The 22,500-nt window shown below is 50.3% G+C and overlaps 1 protein-coding gene across 11 annotated transcripts in view; it reads left to right on the forward strand.

The window, feature by feature from the left end:
• sox6 (SRY-box transcription factor 6) overlaps positions 1–22,500 on the forward strand; it is a 176,537-nt gene that overhangs the window by 115,475 nt on the left and 38,562 nt on the right. For 9 of the 11 annotated variants that reach the window (XM_062548505.1, XM_062548506.1, XM_062548508.1 and 6 more), the window contains 2 exons: positions 11,159–11,282; positions 17,668–17,747. In XM_062548505.1, coding sequence (XP_062404489.1) covers positions 11,159–11,282; positions 17,668–17,747 — 204 coding nt within the window. The remainder of the gene's footprint in view (positions 1–11,158; positions 11,283–17,667; positions 17,748–22,500) is intronic. The other 2 variants (XM_062548500.1, XM_062548501.1) reach the window with 1 other exon arrangement.

The raw sequence follows: 22,500 nt of genomic DNA on the forward strand, positions 1-22,500 counted from the left end.
ATGCACAACGCGGCCCAATTAGCACCATGCCATCCTCTCCACATAACACAACAGAACCTCAGAACAGGAAGTGCTAAAGAGAGACCGCTGTTGCCTCTTTGCTTCGTCTCGACTGCGCCGCGTGCAGCGACGATGATGGTGGTGGTGGTGGCTGCTGCTGCTGCTGGTGCTGCTCCACTAGCGGCTGGATTACTCCTCCAGGGCCATAACCGTCTCATCAAATCGGCTTGGCCTGAACCCAGAGCGCCTCAGTCCTGCTCTCTCTCTCTCTCTCTCTCGTCTCTCTCTCTCGTCTCTCTCTCTCTCTCTCTCGCCCACCCAGCTCCATTTAAAGAGACTGTTAGCTGATGAGCATCCCTACATGCGAGGCTGAAGATAAAAGAAAGCAGTGACCTGACTCATTAGCCCCCTTTGATTTAATATATTGACACTTGGATACAAATAATTCCATTTAGTGGCCTCTGTTGGGAGTGTGGGGTTGGGGGTGGGGGAGGGATCAATTTAATTAGTTATGAAATGTGACTTCTTGTCAGGAAGCAGAAGAAACGCTGACGTTAAATAAAGTCATGTGCAATTTGAACAATAAAGCTTTCGGGGGGGCGCCGCTCATGTTAAAACTTAATGATGCACAAAAAAGGGGCTTGATAGATACAACCTCAGCAACGGCCGTGATGGTTTTGAAATTAAGCTAAGTGGATGAACGGGGGAGCGGTAATGTCGCCGGCCTGTTTAAACAAATTTATACATCATGAATATAAACAGTGGTGGGAGCCGTGGGCTGAGTGGGTATTTCTTCTCTCTCTCGACCTTCCCTCTCTCGGTCCATCAGCTCACGCCCGGAGGGGCTTCTGCTAATCGCCGAGCTCTCGGCCCGGTGATTGCCCGCGCGTAACATCGCATCGCGCAGCGGCCGTGTGCCTGTAAGCCCGCCGTAGCTCAGCGTCCGCTCCCGGGCCGAGGAGACGGCTCTCTCAGCTCTCGCTCACTTTCCACTCGCCTCTCTCTCTCCCTCGCTCTCTCTCTCTCTCACTCTCTCTCTCGCTCTCTCTCTTTCTGAATGGGCGATGTGTTTATCACAGAGATCAGCGAGGCCGGAGTGGATGGCCGCCACTTTAGCCACACGCTCTGGCAGACGCTGAAGTGCATATGCTCAGGCCAAGAGAGAGAGAGAGAGAGAGAGAGAGAGAGAGAGAAAGAGAGAAAGAGAGAGAGAGAGAGAGAGAGAGAGAGAGAGAGAGAGAGAGAGAGAGAGTCTGCATACCGAAGTACACTCATACAGTAGAGTTCCACAGATCGTGCAAAGCTCCGGCACAAAGGCACTCTTGTGCTGAACATATGTGGATGACACACGTGTCTGTGCTGGTTGGGATACAATGTAGACAAACACAGGTCAATTATTAATGTTAATTACATACAATGTCCTACTGCTCTCTCACTCTTTCTCAGTCTCTCTCTCCATCACTCACTTTGTCTCTCTTTCTCTCTCTCTCTCTCTCTCGTTATTGTAATTAGCTCCAGGGCAATGGCTCTGCATTGTGTTCTAACACCTCTGCAGTTAAGCTCCGCTAATGAAGAGGCTCCAGTTTGAGAAGAGACTGTCACATGAACAGTTAGAATGTGTTAGGTCACACCTGAGTCGCTCTTAATTTAGCTACCTGAGGGGATTGAAAACAAGCTCTGGGAGTTGGTAATGTATGCCACACGAGCCTGCAGGCTGCATCACAGTTCGGGCCTGGTGGTGATAACGCTAATTAATGATGCACAAGATGAGGTGAGACGCACTCTCTGCGCGTCTAATTGTGCATCAAGGAAATTGCACCGACCGATTATGATTGAGCATGTTTTTTTTTTTTTTTTTTTTTAAATCAGTTCACGGCGTACAACATAAGAGCAATTGGTGGATCGGCCCCCTATGCTTTTGCTGCAAAGCAAAAACATATAGAAAATAGAACATGTTAGTAGAAAATAGTGACGGGAGCAAAAAAAAAAAAAATGGCCGTGAGCTTCTTTAAATATGCTTTGAATATCATCAGGGGGCACCTGTTTAGACTCCAGAGCCCTGCACAATCAGGCCTCACAATTCCCTCCCCGATCAAGGCAGGCGGCCCTATACTTAGCTCTCATTGTACGGTGGCTCTAGAGGGAAAAATATCAGTTGGCGGAGAACACATCCTCCAGTGTGATGTTGACTTAGTTTCCTCTCCCTCCTGCCTCGGCCCTGTGTTTTCCCTGCTAATGTTGAGCAAACTGTTTTGTCTTTGCGTTGGCTTTTTTCACCGCGGCCCTCGGCCCTAGCAGTGGGCACACACACACACACACGCAGGGGAGAAGGGGGAACCGTTAATGGGGACCACTGTGTGCGGCCAGCCGGCAGTCAGAGAAGGGGCCCGTGTTTTCTTAGGGCCAGGGTGGCAAAGCAAAGCATTCAGCCCATGCAAGCCCGGCCGAAAAAAAGGCCCTTTTTGTTTTCGGGGCGGAGGAGAGTCCAAGCATTCCCCCACGGAATACAATGAATGGACCGTTTTGTCCTGCACCCGTTTTTCAGAATTGTTTTTTCTCTCTCTCACTTCTCCCTCTCCCTCTCTCCATCTCTCTCCCTCTCCCTCTCTCTCTCTCCCTCTCTTTTTTCATAATTATTCTTGCCCGTCATTGGGTGTGCACATGACATTTGAGCATGTTTTAAAGTCTCAACACACTCATGTGCCTGCAATAAAGCCCCCCACCCCCCCACCCCCCCCCACCCCATGCCCGGCTCCGTAACAATCCCGCTTTCTGCTGGACAACAGACTAGCCTCTGTTGTTCTCCAAGTCCCAGCAGCTGGGAGGCAATAGTGAGGACAGTGGGCCAGTCTCTCGGCGGAGGACAGGAAGAGGGGGAAGCGCTCCTTGAGCCGCGCTCTGGACAATGGCATTATTAGATTATGGGTGGTCTGACTCCGCCGCTTAGCTCCAGCATTAGATGCATAACATTTTCTCATTAGGATCCGGCCTAGACAGTCTCTACAATGTTTAGACGGGGCAATCGTTGTGTGTACTCGCAAATTTAGACTTCAAAACAAGGTCGCTGGGAAGTTGTTTCCCTCCATTTTCAGCCGATAAAAATGTATTTTTGTAAGTTAGAGATTAGATATAGATATAGATATATTATGAGGACAAAAAAAACATACAAAAATTGCATTATATGCATTGAATGCCAGCGTAGGAGTTGTAAATCATTTTGCCTTTTATGCTTTTATATGACATCATACATTTTCAGAAGTCTTCATAAGAAAAATACCGTGTCCTGTCTTGTCATGCAGGATCATGAACAAGGGAGACATAAATAAAGTCATCCTCAGAAAGCCCTCAGGGTCAGGCCTACTAATGCCAGGCTACCAGCAGCAATATGTAATGTGGCAGGGATGATCTGCAGGGTGACAAGGGTGCCCATGTCAAACAGATCTCTGGACTCCTTTATCCACCCTGTCAAGTGTTGTGCCGCAGGCTTTTCTGCCTGTGCCCCCTTCCTCCCTGTGCTGTAGAGGGGATGTGTGTGAGGATGCTGGGCCCAGACACACTCACGGGTTTGTTTATGTCTATTCTCTTCTCTCCTCATTACACATGCCGTTTGAGGGAGTCCCCAGGGATTTTGCCAGTTTACTGCAAACCTTTTTAATTTTATGACTAGACCCTGCCAGAATATGTTTTTTCCTTCCCTGCTCCTCTGAGTGTGTGTGTGTGTGTGTGTGTGTGTGTGTGTGTGTGTGTGTGTGTGTGTGTGTGTGTGTGTGTGCACTGAGCACACGCTTCTGTGCAGATCATATGTTCAGAGGATCTCCCGGCCTGAAAACATGCCAACTTTTAAAGAGTATTCCCAGCAAACAATAATGGAAGGGTATGACAGACAGGAGGATGGAAAAAAGAGAGAGAGAGAGAGAGAGAGAGAGAGAGAGGAAGAGAGAGAGAGAGGGAGAGAGACGAGGGCCTCTGTAGCCCCTATCATGCTGCACTGTGTGGTTTGTGTATGTGTGGAAATGAAAAGCTCATGAAGAGTGCTGCCTTAGGCCCCATCTTTGATATTTTATATTCAATACAAACCTAATTGCCTGAAATATTTACAATCTTAAATTACATTTTAGGTCTTTGAGGCTCTCCAAGAATGTGCCTTAAGTACACATTTCTGTTGAATCTACAGTGATCACATTTCGACGCTGTTCTCGAGAGAATAGTCCCTCCCCGGCTCCCCCATCCCTCTCCTTTGTACTCCATCAATTTCCTAATTTTTCTCCACATCAGCAACATTCTTCAGTGTGCCGGGGTATTTTGTTGCCCTCCTTGATGTTTCTCTCTAAACAGACACATTTTATCACTCCCTCTGTGATAAAAATGATCTAATAAATTAAGTGAATTTAGCCAGATATAAAATGAGGCGCTGATCAATAGAAGTTAGTACTTTACTTAGGACTCTGCCTAGAACGGTAACTGCTGTGTGATATATATGGCTGTTTGCAGCAGAGTGCTCTGCAGCCCGCAGGATCTGGGCAGAGCACCGGGGAAGGGGCCTGCCCTGCTTTTTAACAGCCCCAGACTTAATATAGACATATTGGAATGGCTCATTTCCAAGAGAGCTTGTTTTACTGTGTAAGGAATTAGTGTAACAAGAAGTCATCTATTGGTTATTCCCCCAGACGGCCGCCCTCCGTCGAGTGTCTGGTTTCCGTGCACCTTGCCCCCCATGCGGCAGATATAGCCGCACGCCACGCTGGCCCCCCCTCCTCACGTCACGTCAGTCTGACCCTTTTGTCAGCGAGTCCTTGGGGTGCTGCTGCACTCCAACAGGGTTGTTGTGTAGTGTTTGCTTAAATAGCTACTCTAGCAATACTGTTGCTTTTGCTGTCGGCCCTCCCTCCTTCCATCTCTCTCTCTCTCTCTCTATTTCTCTCTCTCTCTCTCTCTCTCTCTCTCTTTCTGTCTGTCTCTCTTTAGGCAGAGATGTTAATCTGTTACCTGTCGGTAAAATGGCCATTTCCTGCCGTGGATAAGCCCTGGGACTGAGGGGGTGGGAGGAGGGATGGGGTGGGGTGGTGTGGTTTGGCGGGATGGTTGAGGTGTGTGCTTGAGCATTGGGTTAGGAGTGGGGGGGGTTAGGAGGGGGGGTTATGACGGGGGAGAGTTCTCCGGTCAAAGCCATGACCAGACAAAGGGCCTTTGTGCCTGACCTGTAGCGCGGCGGTGGAAGGGCCCTCCTGTTTTCCCTCGGCCCCGGTGGGAACAATGCGGCCAGTCTGTGCTGGGGAGGCCGAGGCCTCACTCCTAATGCCCGCACCGCGTCAACACAGAGCCGCGCGATCAAAGTCCGGCTCAGGCGGATCGATCCACATGGCTGATTGTCATCAGGGAGCAGAGTGGCCGAGCAGCGGAGCAGAATATCTGTGACTTTGATAACGGCCCTCCAGTGGTGTGTGTGTGTGTGTGTGCGTGTGTGTGTGTTTAGGGAGAGGGGGATTAAGGCCGAAAGGCAGACGGATGAAGGAGTGCGGTTAGCTGATGAATGACCTGCGAGGTGGGAGTAATGTGTGCTCGGGGATCGCTGGGATTGTTTTATGAAATGACCTCTCCAGAACAAAGTAACACAGAGACGCACAAGCCCAGAAGTGGTTCCATTCAGCGATTTTCCCCCTGGTTGCCTTCCAGGAAGCACTCGCCTCAGCGCGCCGCGTTCGCACAGTAGCGGCTGTCGCGTTTGCACGGCAGCTTGTTCTAGTCGTCAGTTTGCCACGTGTATGTGCGAGTGTGAGTGTGAGAGGGCGGGTGGGTGGGTGGGCTGGCAGTACAGTGTGGGTGTGTGTGTAGATGTATGGCTGGGGATTTTGTCTTTGTGAAAGTTTGCATGAGTGTGTACAATTGTGTATTTGCTCCTGTTGATTTCACTTTGAAAATGGAACATTGGAACAGAAGAGGAACAGTTGGGTGTGAATTGTCAGGACTTGAATTCTGGAAAAGAACTGCGTTGTCATTTTCTGAATCTCTCTGACAGAAGCGAGACACATACTAATGAAATGTCAAAATTGGCCAGCTTATGCTCAGGGAATGATTTGTTACAACATTTCTACTCTGAATGATAGTGAACACTGTAAAAAAAAAAAAAGACACATACTGTACATTTACAAACGTTACGTATAGCCCCAGCTCTGCAGAATCTCTTACAGTTCAAATAGGAGTCAGGGAGGGAGCAGACTCCCCAAGACCCACCCATCTCCCTCCAGCTCTCCCCTTGCCTCTATCTGATCTTGTCAACACAGAAAGCATTTAGACATGTTAAAACAACTCTCCTCCTCCTCTGCAAAAAAAGATAAAAAAGCCAAAGTGCGCAGCAGCAGCAGCAGCAGCAGCAGTCCCAGGTGATGCTCGCCCGAGGATCAGGCTATTTCTATGGTTAGCTGGACACCGGGAAAGTTAGGAGCACTGAAAGGGTGAGTGAAGGTGGAGGATGTGTGTGTTCGGTGTGTGTGTGTGTGTGTGTGTGTGTGTGTGTTTGGGAGGGCGGGGGGGGGGCTGGACAAGCCGTCTCAGGGGCGCTGTGAAAACGTCTGAGAAGACAGTGAGGAGCACGGGTGCTGACAGGGGCCCTATTGAGCCCCGTAATGGCTTGTGCATCTCCATTTCCCCTCCACCTGCGCGACGCATCGCATCGGTCAGCTCAGGCCAGACGGGCCTCCGCGAGAGAGGGACAGCAGAGCTGAGGGGCGCCCAGGAAGGGGAAGGGGAAGGGTGGACTGTCAGACTGGCAGGAACAGGAGCAGGGTAGCGACAGACCTTTCAAATTCACAGATATTTCCCAACCACCGACCCACCAGCTAGTCCCGGCCCCCTCCCCACTCCCCCATCCACACTCTTGTTCCTCTCTCAGCGGTCAATTCCGGCTCCCAGAATCCTCCCGAAGAGGCTGACCTCGGGATTACTCGCCGTCCTAAACCATTACAGCCTCTTACTGCTGATGTCGACATGTCCGCTAACAACATTGATTAATCTATACGCCCCCGTTTATTCACATTTTTCTCCCTCCTTTACTCGGTCTTCCGCTCCAGACCCCCGGACTAGGGGCTGCACGCGTGTGTGTGTGTGTGTGTGTGTGTGTGTGTGTGTGTGTGTGTCCCCTCAGCTGTCAGTCCCCTCATGAGGTCCTTATTTTAGTGCCTGCAGAGAAACAGACTTATGCGTGCCTGCGTATGCATGTGCGGGTCTTAAAGAGAAATCAAAGCCTCTCATACTCGTGTTGCAGTGAGAGGGGGGGAGACAGATTGTGTTGTGCGCCAGGGCGGCCTTCATCGGGTCATGTGAATTGATGATGTATGTGAGGGCGGGAGTGAAGAGGCCTCTCTTCTCTCTTTCTCTCTCTTCCTCCCTCTCTCTCGCTCTCTCGCTCTCTTTCTCTCCCTCTCCCCCACTCCAGAGCTCTGCTTAGCCGCGCGCCGGCAGAGAGGAGGGCTCCTGCCAAGTCCGGGGCTGACTGATTGCTACAGATGCTCTTCCTCAAGTATTCCGAGTTAGATCCTTACCCGGGAGTCTTCGGGGACAAACAATAGCACCTGTTCCTCATAAGATAGGCCCATTCATGTATCTTTAATGAAGCGACGGGGCAGATGGCGAGGAATGGCGTTAGCCGGCACTTAGCCTTCGCGCTAAGACAAAAGGGGCGCAGTGCCAGGCCAACAATGGGCAGTATTTATGAGGAGCGGAAAGGACGGTGCCCCACACTTGCCGGCGTGTGCCCCCCCACCCCCCCACCCCCAGTGCCCAACCCCCCACCTCTACCCCCACTCTCACATCTGCTCCACTTCATTCTCTCACACTCCTGAAGATCACCCTGCCAATTGAAATATTCTGGGCACTCAGCCGATTGGCAGATGAACTTGAGGGTTACTCTTTCAGAGCCTGGCTCTGGATGGGCCTGTCTACAGCAGTAGCCCAGGAGAGAGGGGAGAAACAGACACGCAAACACACACACACACACACACACACACACACACACACACACTGGCACACCCAGACAGACTGCGGGAGGGAAAAGGGAGAGGGCTATATTTTGTATTGGTGCTGATATGTAATTCATCAGAATGTGTCTGAGCAGGAGCTCAGTCACTCACTCCCATTAGACTTCAGCAGTCAAAGCCGAGCTAGCAGTTCTAATATTCAAATCTATAAATGTATCGCCACAGCAGCCACTGTGCTATCTGTTAATTGACAGTCTGGAAAAGATAACCTCCACTATTAGTCCCCTCTTTGAAGCCTCTGATTTGATTTGCCCCTCTCTCTGACATTGGTTGTGTAAATTAAAGTTTAATGTAAAGGCCTCATTACCACAAATCACAACTGCAACTCCAATCCAGTGCGATCCCATTCATCTCATTTCAACTGTGTGCACTCCCTTTGACTGGCAAAATCCTTTTATTATCTGTCACCGACGTGCTGTCACTGACATCTTAAACAGGTCTTATTTTTATCATATTTATTTCTATTATGGCTTTGTGATGCATTTATTATGCATTTATTATACCAAAGCTCTCCTCATTGATATTTCAATTTGAAACAGTTTTTTTTTTTTTTTTTGTCAATACAAAGACATGAAGATAGATGGGCTGAATTGCAAGTAGATAGATATTTCGACAATAGATAATATATCTATGGATAGAGATGGAGATGTTGACAGAGAAACTGAAACTGAGTATAACAAGTGGTGTTGTAAATGAGATGAGGGGGAATAGTTGTGATCTGGCTCCATTTATAAAACAGCTGTTGTCTGTGGCCTGCCTTTGGGCAGATTTATTTGGCTTGTTTAATGTGTCTAAAGTTTATCACAATTATGCATGTGACTGACCTTTTATAACCCAAAGGATGATAGGAATTTAGATGCCTATCAGGGTGTCTGTGTTACATCCTCCGTGTTTTTGAGCCTTGTAATTGCTACATTGCTGTGCCCAGACTCTCTGCAAAGCTGCCTCTTTCTTCTCCTTTAGTAATACGATTATTTGCTTTCATTTCTTTATGTTTACAGTATTTTTTAATAGAAATGTGACAGATTCTTGTGAAACAGCATTTATTTTGTAAAATGACCCTCAAGCATCTCTAAAGGATTTAAGGTTAATAGATTGTCCATTTACTTTTTTCAAAGGCACAGCACATTTTTTTAAAGAAATACATTTCAGATTGAAAAGCGGACAAAAAAAAAATGTTTACTCGATTCTTCTCAGCCTCATTCTTTTGCAGCCTTACTTTTGATAGTTGCACTTCAAAAAAAGAGAGTGAGGAAAAAGTACAGGCCCAGGATATTATTTATTTTTTGCTTAGCAAACCTCGCTCTTGGCTGGATCGATGGAGGGCTGCTGAGGCCTAGTTATGCACTGGGGGGAGTTGGAGCAGCTCAGCCATGCCGAGAGAACATGCATATAGAGCGATGATGTGAAGCGGGAGGTTGGAGGAGAAGGAGAGAGAAAAAAGTGGATATCACAAGCAGATCTGATCGCAAACATGGAGAAAAAAGTCATTGCTCAAAGCAGGTTGATTTCATGCCCCACTGCAACGGCTATAATTGCACCCAGGCCCCATGCTTCTCATTGCCGGCTTGATTTTAAAAGAGGGGGGGGTGAATGGAGAAACGCTCTGTTAAGTGTTTATGTTGGGGCCACTGACCTCCATGAACCTGTTTACCAGACGGGCTCCCCAGAGGTGCGCTGGCCGCCTGGCTGAGAGCGGTGCGGTGCGGTGCAGTCCGGTCCAGTGCAGCTCGGAGCTGGCCAGGGAGCGCGAGCGTTTGGGGCTCACGGTAGCAGCGCAGCGCTCCTGCAGCCGATCAGAGCGAGGCAGGAAGCAGGGGATGACAGGCAGATTGGCCACCAGTCTCAGGTCCCTGCATGCAGCCTGACCCTGAGGGCCCCGGGACTGTGGCCCCTCTGGAAATCAAAAAGCCATAGCACCCCCCCCCCCCTCCTCACACACACACACACACACACACACACACACACACACACACACACCGAATAAGTGTTCCCATCATCATACCCCTTTTCACTTCCACTCTATCTGTGATACTCAACATGATTGCTGATTACTGGTGCGCGTCGAAAAGAGGGCGCGTGTGCCGTTACATCGGCCTCCACGTTAAAATGAAATATCGCAAACAGATGAGAAAGGGGGGACTTTTGGGGCTCTGAGCGTCTCGCTGCCGCTTTTCTTTCTTTTTTTTTTTTTTTGCTCCTTTTTCGGCACTCGGAGCAGCACATGCCGTAAATTACCCGGGCTGCCGGGGCTTTTATCGTCTGCATAAATGATCTTCCAAAAATATGAGACAGAGGCAGTATATCTGTGAGGGTCTTTTCCTGTCAGTCAGTGATGTTGGCAAGACAGCGGAGCGCTCCCCCACTGTGACCCCTCCGCACCCCCCCCCCCCCAAACACACACACACACACACACACAGCATGACAAGACCGGAGGAGACGCGCAGGCTCAAATCGTCCTCGGTGACGAGAATCTCACCTGTTCTCCACCACGCAGCGCGCAGGAATGTTTTATGTTCGCCACTCGCCGGAGTGTCCTATCGGTGCAGCGCTTAATTCACTTGTATTCTCTCGCAGGCCCACAGGCAGCCCAGGGCTTGAGCGCTCGCGCAGACTTGGAGCTTTAACCGGGCTAAATCTCATTGTGAACTAGCCCCAAAGAAGGAAAAGAGGTTTTCAGGGGCCAGAGGATTTAAAAAAAATGTTGGACTCATTTTTGTCTATGCCACATTTTTTCCCCCTTTTCATGGGGAGAGGCGCCTGGGGAAAAAAAAAAAGGTTAATATACTTTCAATCGAAAAAAAGAGAAAAACCTGTTACGTCAACAATTACTTTTTACAAGTCTATTTGGCAGAAGTAACGCAGGGAAATCACTGATAACGCCCAGGCAGAATGGCTGGAGAATGAGCCCTTATCCGGCATGCCGCACCTTGGATCAGGCCGGGCAAACAGTGTGCAGCGTTGGGGCTCTTTGATGTGATAATGTGCGATTGGCGGGGGGATTAGGAGCAGCTGAGGCAGGCGCGGGGTATTGTGCGGTCCACACGCAGGCCGAGGGCGCTCGGCGAGGCCCGCTGTCAGCATGCGTTAGCCCGGCGTCTGATCTCCTCTCTCTCTGTCTTCAGCAGGTCCAGGGTCACATGCCTCCGCTCATGATCCCCATTTTTCCACACGACCAGCGCACTCTGGCTGCTGCCGCCGCCGCCCAGCAGGGATTCCTCTTCCCGCCGGGAATGTCCTACAAGCCAGGTATGACACGCGCCCGCACTGCTGTGGAGTGGCTCTCACGGTTTATCCCTCCTTCTCTCTCTCTCTCTCTCTCTCTCTCTCTCTCTCTCTCTCTCTCTCTCTCTTTCACTCTCTTTCTCTCTCTCTCTCTCTACTACATTTACCTGTATGTCTTACTCAGCCACTTTGTCCTCTTATTCAAATACTGTCCTCTTATTAAAGGTCCTGCTACGCTTTGCTTCTCTCTCTCTTTCTCTCTCTCTCTCTCTCTCTCTTTCTCTCTCTCTTTCCCTCTCGCTCTTTTATAGCTACTTCATCCTTTGGCTAGTGTACAGATCTTGAGTGAAGTGTGGCCAGTTCAAGAGTGTTTGTCATGCTTTGTTAAGTGTCTCGGGCTATAGCTCTTAAATGACATCACTGGTAAAATACAAATTGTAATCTCTCAGACTGATATGGCTGAAAGTTATCTTGAAACAAAAGATAATAGACATTGTTTCTGAATGAACAACATTTTGTCATTTTGTCACAGCGAATTTGTCAAGATGATAAGAGTGGATGTTATCAATGAACCAAACAATAGCTCTGGCATCAACAGTCTTGCAGCCATACCTGCTGTGGCAGGGCTGACGAAATAGAATGCAAACACAACCTTTGGTCACAGCCCAGAGTTGCTGTTGAAAGGGTTTGTGTATCTTTCTCCTAAACAATTTATTTCTGCCCTTCTAAGTAGATAAAAAAAGACAAAAAATATGCTGTGTACTTTCACAACAGTAGGGAACTGTCCCTGTCTCATTTCTGCTGTAGCGCCCCCAACCTTCTCTATCTCAACATACACACACACACACACACACACACACACACACACTCTCTCTCTCGACTCTCACACACACGCAGGGGTGCTTTGACAGCTTGGCTGAGTCTGTGCCACTCACGGTTGTGAGTGTAACATGCTGAGCTTTATTTTGAGTGGATCTCAGTACGGCCAGACTTTTCATACAACCCCCCCCCCCACACACACACACACACACACACACACACTTCCAAAGCAATGAGGGTGGGGGTTCTCCTCCATCCTCCTTTCCTCTCTCTACTAGACTACGGTCTTCATATCCCCTCACTCTCCTCTGTTATGCCAGCTTCTTCACATGTTTTCATTCCGCTGTTTCACAGGGCAGGAACTCTCATTGTACTGTAACGACTCACAATATGCACACACCTCACCCAGCTCCCCCACCTCGACCTCCTCCTCCTGCTCCTCCTCCCCCTCCTCCCCCTCCTCCTCCTCCTGCCCCCCTCTCCTCGCGCTGCTCTGAAAGCTAAGAACAATCAGGTCTCCCCTGTCAAAGCAATTAATGCCGTGCACCATGAAGTGTGTCACTTCAGAAACGCAGCCAGGGCTGGTGAGTGCTCAGCTTCAAGGCGGCCGAACAATGGGCCTCGGATATATGAGTCCTGGAATGTAAACGAAAATGTCAACATGAAAGTGTCTCGGCTTCTCGTCGGCCGTAATCGTCATCCATCCAAGAATCTGCTGAGGGTGCCGGCGGTAACACAATACCTCCGCTCTCTAAGAGTCGGCCGGCGCTGGTGCGCTCCTCCACCTCTCCCCCCCTCGCGCTCCGTCTCCCAGAGCCACGTCCAGGCACCAGCTTCCCAGCTCGGGTCTATGGGCTGGGTTTTTTTTTTTTGGGGGGGGGGGCTTTTTGTGTTTTCACTTAAAGTCATCTCTGTTAACATGAAACAGCTGACACGTAGAAACACAGCCGAACAACTGCCCTTATTCGATGGAATTGAAATGCACAATTCCTCTTCTGGACCAAATTTGAGTCTTCGAGTGTTCAAGTACAGTATATACTCACTTATGATATATAATTCACCATGTTGCACGTCAGCAAGCTTTAAATGAACGACTCTAAATAAAGAGGGGGGGGGGGGAAGGACTAATTCATTTTAAAGGATTTGACAAGAAGTCACCGTCAGGCATCAGGTCATATCAACATCAGACGATGCAGAGCCGCGGCCAGGTGCAGCAGAGGAAGAGGAGGAAGAGGAAGAGGAGGGCTGTAGCGGCAGCTTAGGCCCTGGTGCACGTGTTCCCCTAGAGGGATGCAGGGCACAGGGCTCACAGGGACCCAGCCTCCCCTCCGCTCCCCTCCCCTCCCCTCCCCTCCCCTCCCCTCCGCTCCCCTCCCCTCTCCTGCCTTCCCTGGCCTGCCTCGGCATGCCTCCCTGACTTCTTTTGTACGGCGCAGAGAAAAGAATTTTCGCCCTCACGCAAGCATTCCACATCCCCAAACATCAAATTTGGAGGGAAATTGCAACAACATGCAGATTGACTCGGTGCCAGGATGCTAACCCCTCCTGCCCGTCTCACGTCTGCCTTATTGTTCGCGCGGCGCTCCAGAAGTGCCACTCTCAGCAACAGTAGTTAAAAATTAAAGCCAGGGCCTTGCCCCTGGGTCCTGGCTTCACACAATCAAGCCGTCGAATCTCTGTGGCGTTGTGTGTTTTTGTGTTTTGTTTCTCTTTTTTTTCCCTGTCCTGGACATTGACTATTGGACGGAAGTAAACTAAAAATGCACAGACAAGGGTTTTCCCCACCCGCACGAGCTGAGCCAACTATCGACACGTCGGGCAGCAGACCTCTGGGAAATCGCACCGAGCGGATCAGTGCGACAAGAGAAAAGAGAGAGAGAGAGAGAAAGAGATGTCAGAGAGGAGAATTTATGTGTGAGCTCTGTGGGGAAAGCCCTAGCCCTGCTTTTGTCTGCACACAAGGTGCTTTGAGGAACACATGTCAGCACCTCATCCAAAACACTGCAACAGAGAGATGAGAAAGAAGTACAAGAGAGAGGGAGAGATGAAGAAAGAGAAAGAGAGAGAGAGAGAGAGTGAGACATTAAAATAGAGAAGGGGAAAAAAGGTTCTGTAGTCAGCAGGTGAGTAGCAGAACATTATAGGGTGTGGTAGAGCAGCTAATAAATTAACTATAAAGGCGGGGATGAGAGGGAAAGTCAGCTATTTTGGAACTACGGAGGCATGACAGCCTGAACAGGCAGCCTGAGGGGATTATTTCGCCAGTTTGATTTTTTTCTCTCTAATATGTTTGACATGGAAAATGTTTTAGTACAAATAACAGGAGTCATAATGGAGGCTTCAGCAGGGGTCGCCTTGTGCAAAGCTTCTGCATTATTCATAAGTTTGCAAACGAAAACAAAAAAAAGAGGAAAAAAGAAAGGAAAAATAAAGAAAGGAAAGAAGGAAGGAAGAAAGGAAAAGAAGCTTCTGGAAAGCTGCTCAGTCTGTGCAGGCCGACTCGGTTATTCCCGACCCCCTCTGTACATAATCTCCAATCGGACGATGGCTGGGCATAACGGCCGGCTCTACTGCTGGGTGCCCCCGCGTTCTCAGCGCTGCTGAGTGGGCATGGGCAAGGACAGGGCCCAGTGCTGATGGCCCCTCGCCCCGCCGCGCCATGCCACCACATCGGCCCCACACACTGTGCTCAATGGCCTGAGCAGCATCGGCGGCCTCCAGACCCATCGGCAGGGTCGTCCTTTTTCTCCCGACGCGGGCAGGAGCCGCTGTGCCACCCCCGCTGTCTGTGTGCATAAAGACAGAGGCGCGTGCCGTAATGGGGCTCTGGAATGGATCCTCCGGCCGGACTCTTTCAGCTGTGATGAGGCCACAATGCCTTATTGACTTTCCGCCGCGGGAGATGCCAGGATGCCGATATATCTGCTTAGCCTTGGGTCTGAAGCTCCGAGGTTGTGCATGAATGCACTTTCTCAGCTTCTCTCTCTCTCTCTCTCTCTTTCTCTCTCTCTCTCTCTGCCTTAAAAAATCAGTTCCTTTCATTTTGCTATTACCTTGTAGTCTCGCCATGGCAACCTCATTATCTGTGGCACTGTAACAGCCACTGTAAAAAAAAAACACGCTTTTTTGCCTTACCTATTTAATTGACTCACAAAAAAGTTTCAGTCTATCCACTGTCTACTGTCTCTCAAGGCAAAGTTTGCTTTTCAAAGATGTCTGATGAGAATGTGAAGAGCCCTCGCCCTTGGCATCAGGTGGTCCAACACTGAGTGCCCTCGGAGGGAGCGCTCTCCTAATATTCCTCCCTCGCGTCGCGCTCCTCCACCTTTCATTAGGCTGGCATGCTCTCGGCTCCTCGAGCACCAGCTGTAGTGCCCTGTGCCAGCCTTAAAGCCTCCCCACACACCAAAATAAGAGAGGGGGGCCACCAAGAGGATCCACTTCACGAGACTGAGTCTTTTTTGCTATGATACCAGTGAGGGTCACGGTGATCACACACAGACTCAGGTTAGAACCTGCTGGGAGGCACGGTGAATTACAGTGGAATCCCCATTTTTGTCCGTGTTCTGTGAGTACGTCGGGATTGGAGAGACTGTCAATTCTGTCCATTCTCATGAGGATGTTGGAAGACTCCTCCATCCTAATGGTTCTCCGCCCTGAGGCTGTTGATGGCATCTAGCATGTTAGGGAGGGAGGATGGCTCTGAGGGCAGCCCCACCCCTGGACCTCGCCTAGTGCTGCTCTTTTTAGAGCGGCCTCCACATCCACACACACACGGGCACAGCTGTCTGGCGGCGTGCCTGCTCTGGCCCGGACATGGTGCCCGACCGTCCTCCTTCCCTCCGGCCGCTGCAGTGTCCTCGCCTGGCATCTGACACGCCCCTGGTCTCACATGACGCTGCCGCCGGCCGCACACACGCAGCCACAGCGCTGACCGAGAGGAGGCAATCGCTCGTCCGGTTATGAGAGGAGCGCGGCGAGAAAGTGGAAAAGAGACCTCTCTGTCGGAATGGGGTTGGACCGGTGGGGGGGGGGGGGGTGAGAATAAAGAAGTCCAATGAAAGAGAGAGGGGAGGGGGGAGGAGGGCAGGGGGGGTTGGCGTATTGGACAGTAATGACCCTCTCTTCACTTCTCTCATGGCACTGTTTGAAAATCACATCAATTGCGTGGCTCGCCGCTCCTCGGGCCCGTGGCACAGGATTGAATATCCAGACTGTATCACAATGGACAAGATTGGGAGGCGCACAAGGGAGGGAGGGAGGGTGGGAGGGAGGGAAGGAGGGAGGGAGGGAGGAAATAAAGCGGAGAAGGTATATACGTTTCCCCCCCTTCATGCCTGTGGCTTAATGCCTCCATATGTTTGTGTGGAGAAGTGACAGGCGAAAGTGGTGTCTGAATCGGGGCCAATTCTCTTCTTCAGAAGGCACGCTTCAGTCAACCCTCCGCCGTCCTCGTTGGATCCACCACCAGCGCCCCCACACACACACACCCCTCACCCTCCCACACACACACCCCCACCCCCACCTCTGACCACAATGTGCTGAGCAGTGAAAGGATTTCTTTACCAAGTTACTCACACAGCCCAGAGATGAAAACATACTTTCCCCTTCTGCTTCATTTTCGCTCTCCTTTTCTTTTTCTTCCCTTTTTCCTCCTCTTATTCTCTCTCTCTCTCTATCTCCCTCTCTTTAGAGAAAATGCTTTCCACTTGTATCGGTATCAGGTTTAACTACCGTCTCCTCATTGTGTCTTAGATTCCACTTTTCCTGATGTGTTGCGATAAGATGACAAAATGTTCAACACAACTATTGTTTTGAAATTCTCGTGTAGCTCTCTGGTTAAATGTTGATGTTGTGATAAAAGAACAAATCATGTCTTTCCTGATCTCCTTCTGCGACTTTGTCAAGTGCTCTGCTTGTTGTGACCTGTTGAAGTAGTACTTTTTGGCTCGCTCACGCCAGAAGCCGCACAATGAGACAGACAATGGCATGTAGGACAAATGAGAGTTGTGTTTACAGTGGCGTAAAGTGCCTGGGAGAACACACCACCTCTTCTGTGAAACCGAAGAAGCAGCAGCAGCATCACACACACTAGTATGCAGCAGTCACACACGAGGAGAGGAGGATAAGAAAACACTGTTTTTAACTTGCCAATTTGCAATGAACTGATGGTTGTCTACTTTCTTGAAAGGATACAACAAGACTGCAGAAAGCAAGAACTTAAAAAAAATGAAAAGAATAGGGAATAGAAAAGGACAGAGATAGAAATAGAGACAGAGAGAGAGAGAGAAAGGGAAAAAGAGGAGAGTGAGTGTGAGAGAGGGAGAGAGAGAGAGCGTAAAAGAGAGAGGGAGAGAAAGGAGATACGTTCCTCAGTAATCCTGCCTCTGGTGTGCCCAGCTGAATCTTTTGTTGGTGCAGATGTTTGGGCTGCGCGCCGAGGCTGGGTGAAGGCGGCTCCAGGGCCGTGTTGGCACTTGCCCGGCCGCCGTTGGGCCGCTCATTGTCTCAACCTGTGTGCATTGTTCCTCCCTCCTCCCCCCCCACCCCCACCCCCCCTCTCTTCTCCTCCCCTTCTCCTCCTCGACAGGTGATAACTACCCAGTGCAGTTCATTCCATCCACAATGGCAGCTGCCGCCGCGTCAGGACTCAACCCTCTGCAGCTTCAGGTATGTGCAACAACAAAGAATGTGCAGGCACGTTGCCAACCCCTGGGCGCTACACGGCAAAAAAGAAAAACCAGCTGTATGCTAAATAATGAGCCGGCACGCTAAATAATGCTTGGAGTCAGCCCTCACCAACTTAACACCTTACACGTGTAATTTAGCCATTTTAAGGGAGAACTTAACCCCATAGTTACTGCGGAGAGTGTAGTTATGAGGATAATGGTTATGGCAGGTGGGACTAGCCCTGCTGGCTCCCCCAAGAGGAGAGCCCTCTGCTAAACCAATCAGGAGGGGCTGCACAGCAACACAAAATGGGAACGGGGTAGCTCGCATGGCCTGTTCTGGACGGCTGTTTATGTCATGGGTTTTGTGTGTGTGTGTGTGTGTGTGTGTGTGTGTGTGTGTGTCCAGTGTGAGTGCAGTCTTCTGTGGTGTGAAGGCAGCACAGGGCACTGAACCGTGAGCCCATGCAGCGTGTGAGGTGGTAAATGTGAAAGCAGAGCTGCTAGATAGACAGTGTGTGTGTGTGTGTGTGTGTGTGTGTGTGTGTGTGTGTGTGAGAGAGAGAGAGAGAGAGAGAGAGAGAGGAGAGAATTTTGGGAGAGATTCCAGCGGCCCTCAGGCACCACCAGGAGAGTGTTCTCAGGGAGCCCGTTACAGCCGTGAACCGGAGTCGGAGGCTAACTCCCGGCAATAAGCACTTAATACAGATCGCTATCTGCGATGCGCCGAGCGTCTCATTACCATCCTAATCAGCACTATTACTTGGCCTGCTGTGAGCCTGTGAGCGCGCTCTCTTTTTGTTTCCAAATTGACAATATGTTTTCCCCCGCTCGCTTTCATCACGTTATATTTACATAACAAATGCTGGGAATGGCTTTGGGAAGCGGAGGCCTCTGTACGATTACACTAATGTCATTATTCTTGGCTGCTCACTGGTGAAATTATCAAAGCGAGCCCTCGCAGCCCCGCTGAAGAATGAAGATGGATGGGGAGGCCTTTGAAAAAGAGCGGCGTGATAAATATTTAAGTTTTCCTGAAACTTCCCGGGCCAAAGGGGTCTCGAGGAGGAGGGGACGAGGCACTTCCTGAGAGTCCTTCCTCTGAAACAAAGAGGAAGGAGAAGGAAGGATAGAGGGAGTGAGACAGCGGGGGGAAAGAGCAAGAAAGAGAGAGAGAGATAGAGAGAGAGAGAAAAATCTTTTCAAGTCCTACTTTGGTCTGCGCAGTTGTTTTGTCAACAAAGTCAGTAAACTGTTGATAGCAATTAGGCATTAAGCTCTCTGATAGCGAGGGCTTGTGGCAAAACAAAAGCTCTGGAGCTGTGCAATGCAGACAGAGGGAGAGAGAGAGAGAGAGAAAGAGAGAGAGAGAGAGAGAGAGAGAGAGAGAGAGAGAGAGAGGGAGGGAGAGAAGAAGCATCATGCAACTTTTTTCCCTCTGCCTGATACATGAGCACAATTTGTCCTTCAGAGCTTATCGCTCTCAGCCTTAATGAGCCTTGGCAAGTCCTAACAATGCCGCAGCTGGGCTTGGAAAGGTCTCCTTTATCACACAGCTCTGGGAAGAACAATCAACTACCAGGAAGGTGTGGGATGCGTCTGCTCATGTTTCGGAGGCACGCGTGCGTGTGTGTGTGTGTGTGTGTGTGTGTGTGTGTGCGTGCGCGCGCGCATGTGTGTGTGTGTGTGTGTGTGTATTTGTGTGGTCTTGAAGTATTTGTATTTGACTATGTATGTGGCTTAATTTGGCGTTTGTCAGTTTAGAGCCACACAGAGTTTAGAGAGAGAGGGGAAAAAACACAACAGAAAAAGACAGCACCATTTCTCTGTGTGGCATTTATGTTTATTCATGACTGTCACTTAAAACCGAGTGCACATGCTTGTGGCCTGTGTGTGTTCAAATAGCCTATGTGTTTAGCGCCGGGCCTTTTTTCAGGGAGCGATGGGAAGACTCGCGTATCCCCGCGCATCTATTTATAGCCACGCGGCGGGTCACTCCGAGGCTGGGATAGCAGTATATCCGAAGGCTGAGGAGTTCCAGCCATTAATTCAGATAATGTGTTTAACCCTGAGAATGGACTAGAACGGAGCCCCGAGACCATGACTCGCCGACCTTTACGGAGCACAGTAAACAAAAAAGAGGTGCATTCCTATTAATTGAAGCCCGTCCGCTGGCGGTATATTTCGCCTTGCGGCTGCTATTTGCTTTGCGCAGAGATCCCCTTAAAACAGCCCCTGCAAGTCAAACATGCCCTTTTCTCTCGACGATCAACACGTCATGTGACCGCCATGCCTTCCTCTACAAAGCATCACGAAGTGGAATGATTAAAACATAATATCACATATCACGCCAGAGATGGAGATGATTAAATTCAAACTCGCCATGGTGATAGTATCGTTAGCTGCTAGTCTCTATCAGACTGCACTGCCCGACAGATAAACAGCTGGGCCAACACACACACACACAGGCGTTTCTATTGTGTGTGTGTGCGTGTGTTTATATGTGTGGGTATGTGTTTGTGTGTGGGAGTCAACCGAGGACTAAAGAGGCAGACAAAACAGTCCTTTTAAAAGGGAGTACAACAGCACATAGACGCTGTTAAAATATGTAATTTAGCGGAGAAAGGGCATGAAACCAGACCTTGTGTGACTGTTAGCGTGCAGCGCGCTGGATGCCACATCTGTGCCCTCACACTACTTCTGTCTGGTGATCCTGTGTGTGTGTGAGAGAGAGAGAGAGAGAGAGAGAGAGAGAGAGAGAGAGAGAGAGATGCAGGACTATCCCCCCCCCCCCCCCATACCCAGCAGCACACAGCTATGGCGTGTAAGCCACTCCATCTTTACCAGTGTGGCGCGCTCACTGAGTGCACATTTACGGGATGTGCTAATGTGTCCTGCTGCCTGTACGGAGGATCACGGGTCACCGTTAATGAGGGGTGTTTATGTTGGAGGAGTGAGACGGTGGGAGTGTGTGAAGCGTGATTGATTGGTCAGGACTGTATCAGTGTGAGACTGGTGCTCGCGCCTCAACGGGCAGCCTCCGACCCCTTACCTGCCGCACCCCCGCTTCTCCTCCCGGGTATGTGTGTGTGTGGTGAGGGGGTCCATCTCCCCCCCCCCCCCCAGCATATCGCCTGCCTGCCGCATCTGTCTAATTAAAAGATCTCCCCGCTTGTCAGCATCCTGGCAAGTTATCATTTTCAGCCATTTACTCCGTTTAGGCTGAGGAGTGTATACAGGGGGAAAAACAGGGCTTGTTGGGGGATTTAATTTCCACAATGCGATGGTGGTAATGTGTGCAGCCATCCGCTCGCCACGCTGCCAGTCTTAATGCCAGCCACGCACCCGCTCACCATCTTCACTTGTCATAACAGTCATGTGTGTGTGTGTGTGTGTGTGTGTAGGGAGGATGGGAGAGTGGCTCACCATCCCTAGCTTATCCTTGCCCACACATCCATGCTCACACACACACACACACACACCCTATATGGTGTCTTCCTACCAAAAGGTAACAAAGGATTTTTTTGGTGGGCCTGATGGCTGGAAATGAGAGCGAGACGTTTGGCGAGTCGCTGGCGGCGAGTGTAATTTGCTTGTCAATACAGGAGTGGGCTTGGGGGCTGTGGGCCTGGGGGGGGGCTGTGGGGTGGGGTGAGGTGGGGTGGGGGGCATGGCCGACCCCCTCTATGACGGCCCCCCCACCGCTGTCAGCAGGCACTCCGGCTCGCATGGTAATTTCACTCAATGCTTCCCTGACAGATTGCTCCCCGTCTGCAACTCACTGGAGAGCGGCCGCTTAAACTATTGCGCCGACCGGCTGCCCTTCTTCATTAGGCCTCGTTCACAGGGCCGGGAATAGCGGCGGAAGAGCCCGGAACAATGGCCATGTCCCGAACTGTCCCCTGTACTTATTAGAACTGACACCTTTCACCTCGCCCAGGAAATTGTGCCCGGGGCCTGGGAGAGCGGGCAGGCGAGTCTGGCAATGGGTCCGGCTAAAAAAGAATTATACTAATTCCACAAAAGAATTCTATTCATTGCCCCCCACCCCCCCCCCCCCGCCCCCTGTTTGGATTGGCACTTAATTTGTTGGTGCACAAGACCACATTGCATCAATTGCTGAGTGGAAAACCATTTCCTCATAGGGACACTCCACTTGATATATTGTTTGCCTCTTTTTTTTTTTGTTTCTGTCGAGGGATGCAAACAAATCAGAAGTGAGCATTGAGAGAGAGGTCTGTTTTTTATCATTGGAAGCAGACTTTTGGGTTTAAGCTGTTTTAGAGTAAGCATCATTGGATAAAGCTGAACATCTGTGTCCTCCTCCGTGTAGGGGAGAGCGGAGGCGAAGGGGGCTAGCACAGATAGCACTCACTGGCCGCTAGCGCTCCCCCCTCGGCCCACCCCCATCCAGCTCTCCAGCTCTCCTGTCCGCCTCACTCTCTCTCCTCTGTCCTTCAACTTGGCTAGGGAGTTCACTCCTTGTTGATACCTCCTCTCCCTCTCTTTCTTGAAATCTTGTTTTCTTTTACTTTCTCTATCATCCTTTCATATCTGTGTATTGCAAGCGCTACATCACTAGCTGCTGAGCTTTTGAAAGGACTCTCTCTACTTCTCTCTCTCGCTCTCCATCTCTCCATCTCTCCCTCTCTCTCTCTCTCCTCTGAAGCGACTGTTTGCCCCCCTTCAGGCCTTAATGGCGTGGGGGAGCTGGGCAGCTGGATGGATGGGCGCTGTGAACACAGGGACAGGTG

Source organism: Sardina pilchardus, chromosome 11 (assembly GCF_963854185.1).
Source record: "Sardina pilchardus chromosome 11, fSarPil1.1, whole genome shotgun sequence".
Lineage (NCBI taxonomy): Eukaryota > Metazoa > Chordata > Actinopteri > Clupeiformes > Clupeidae > Sardina > Sardina pilchardus.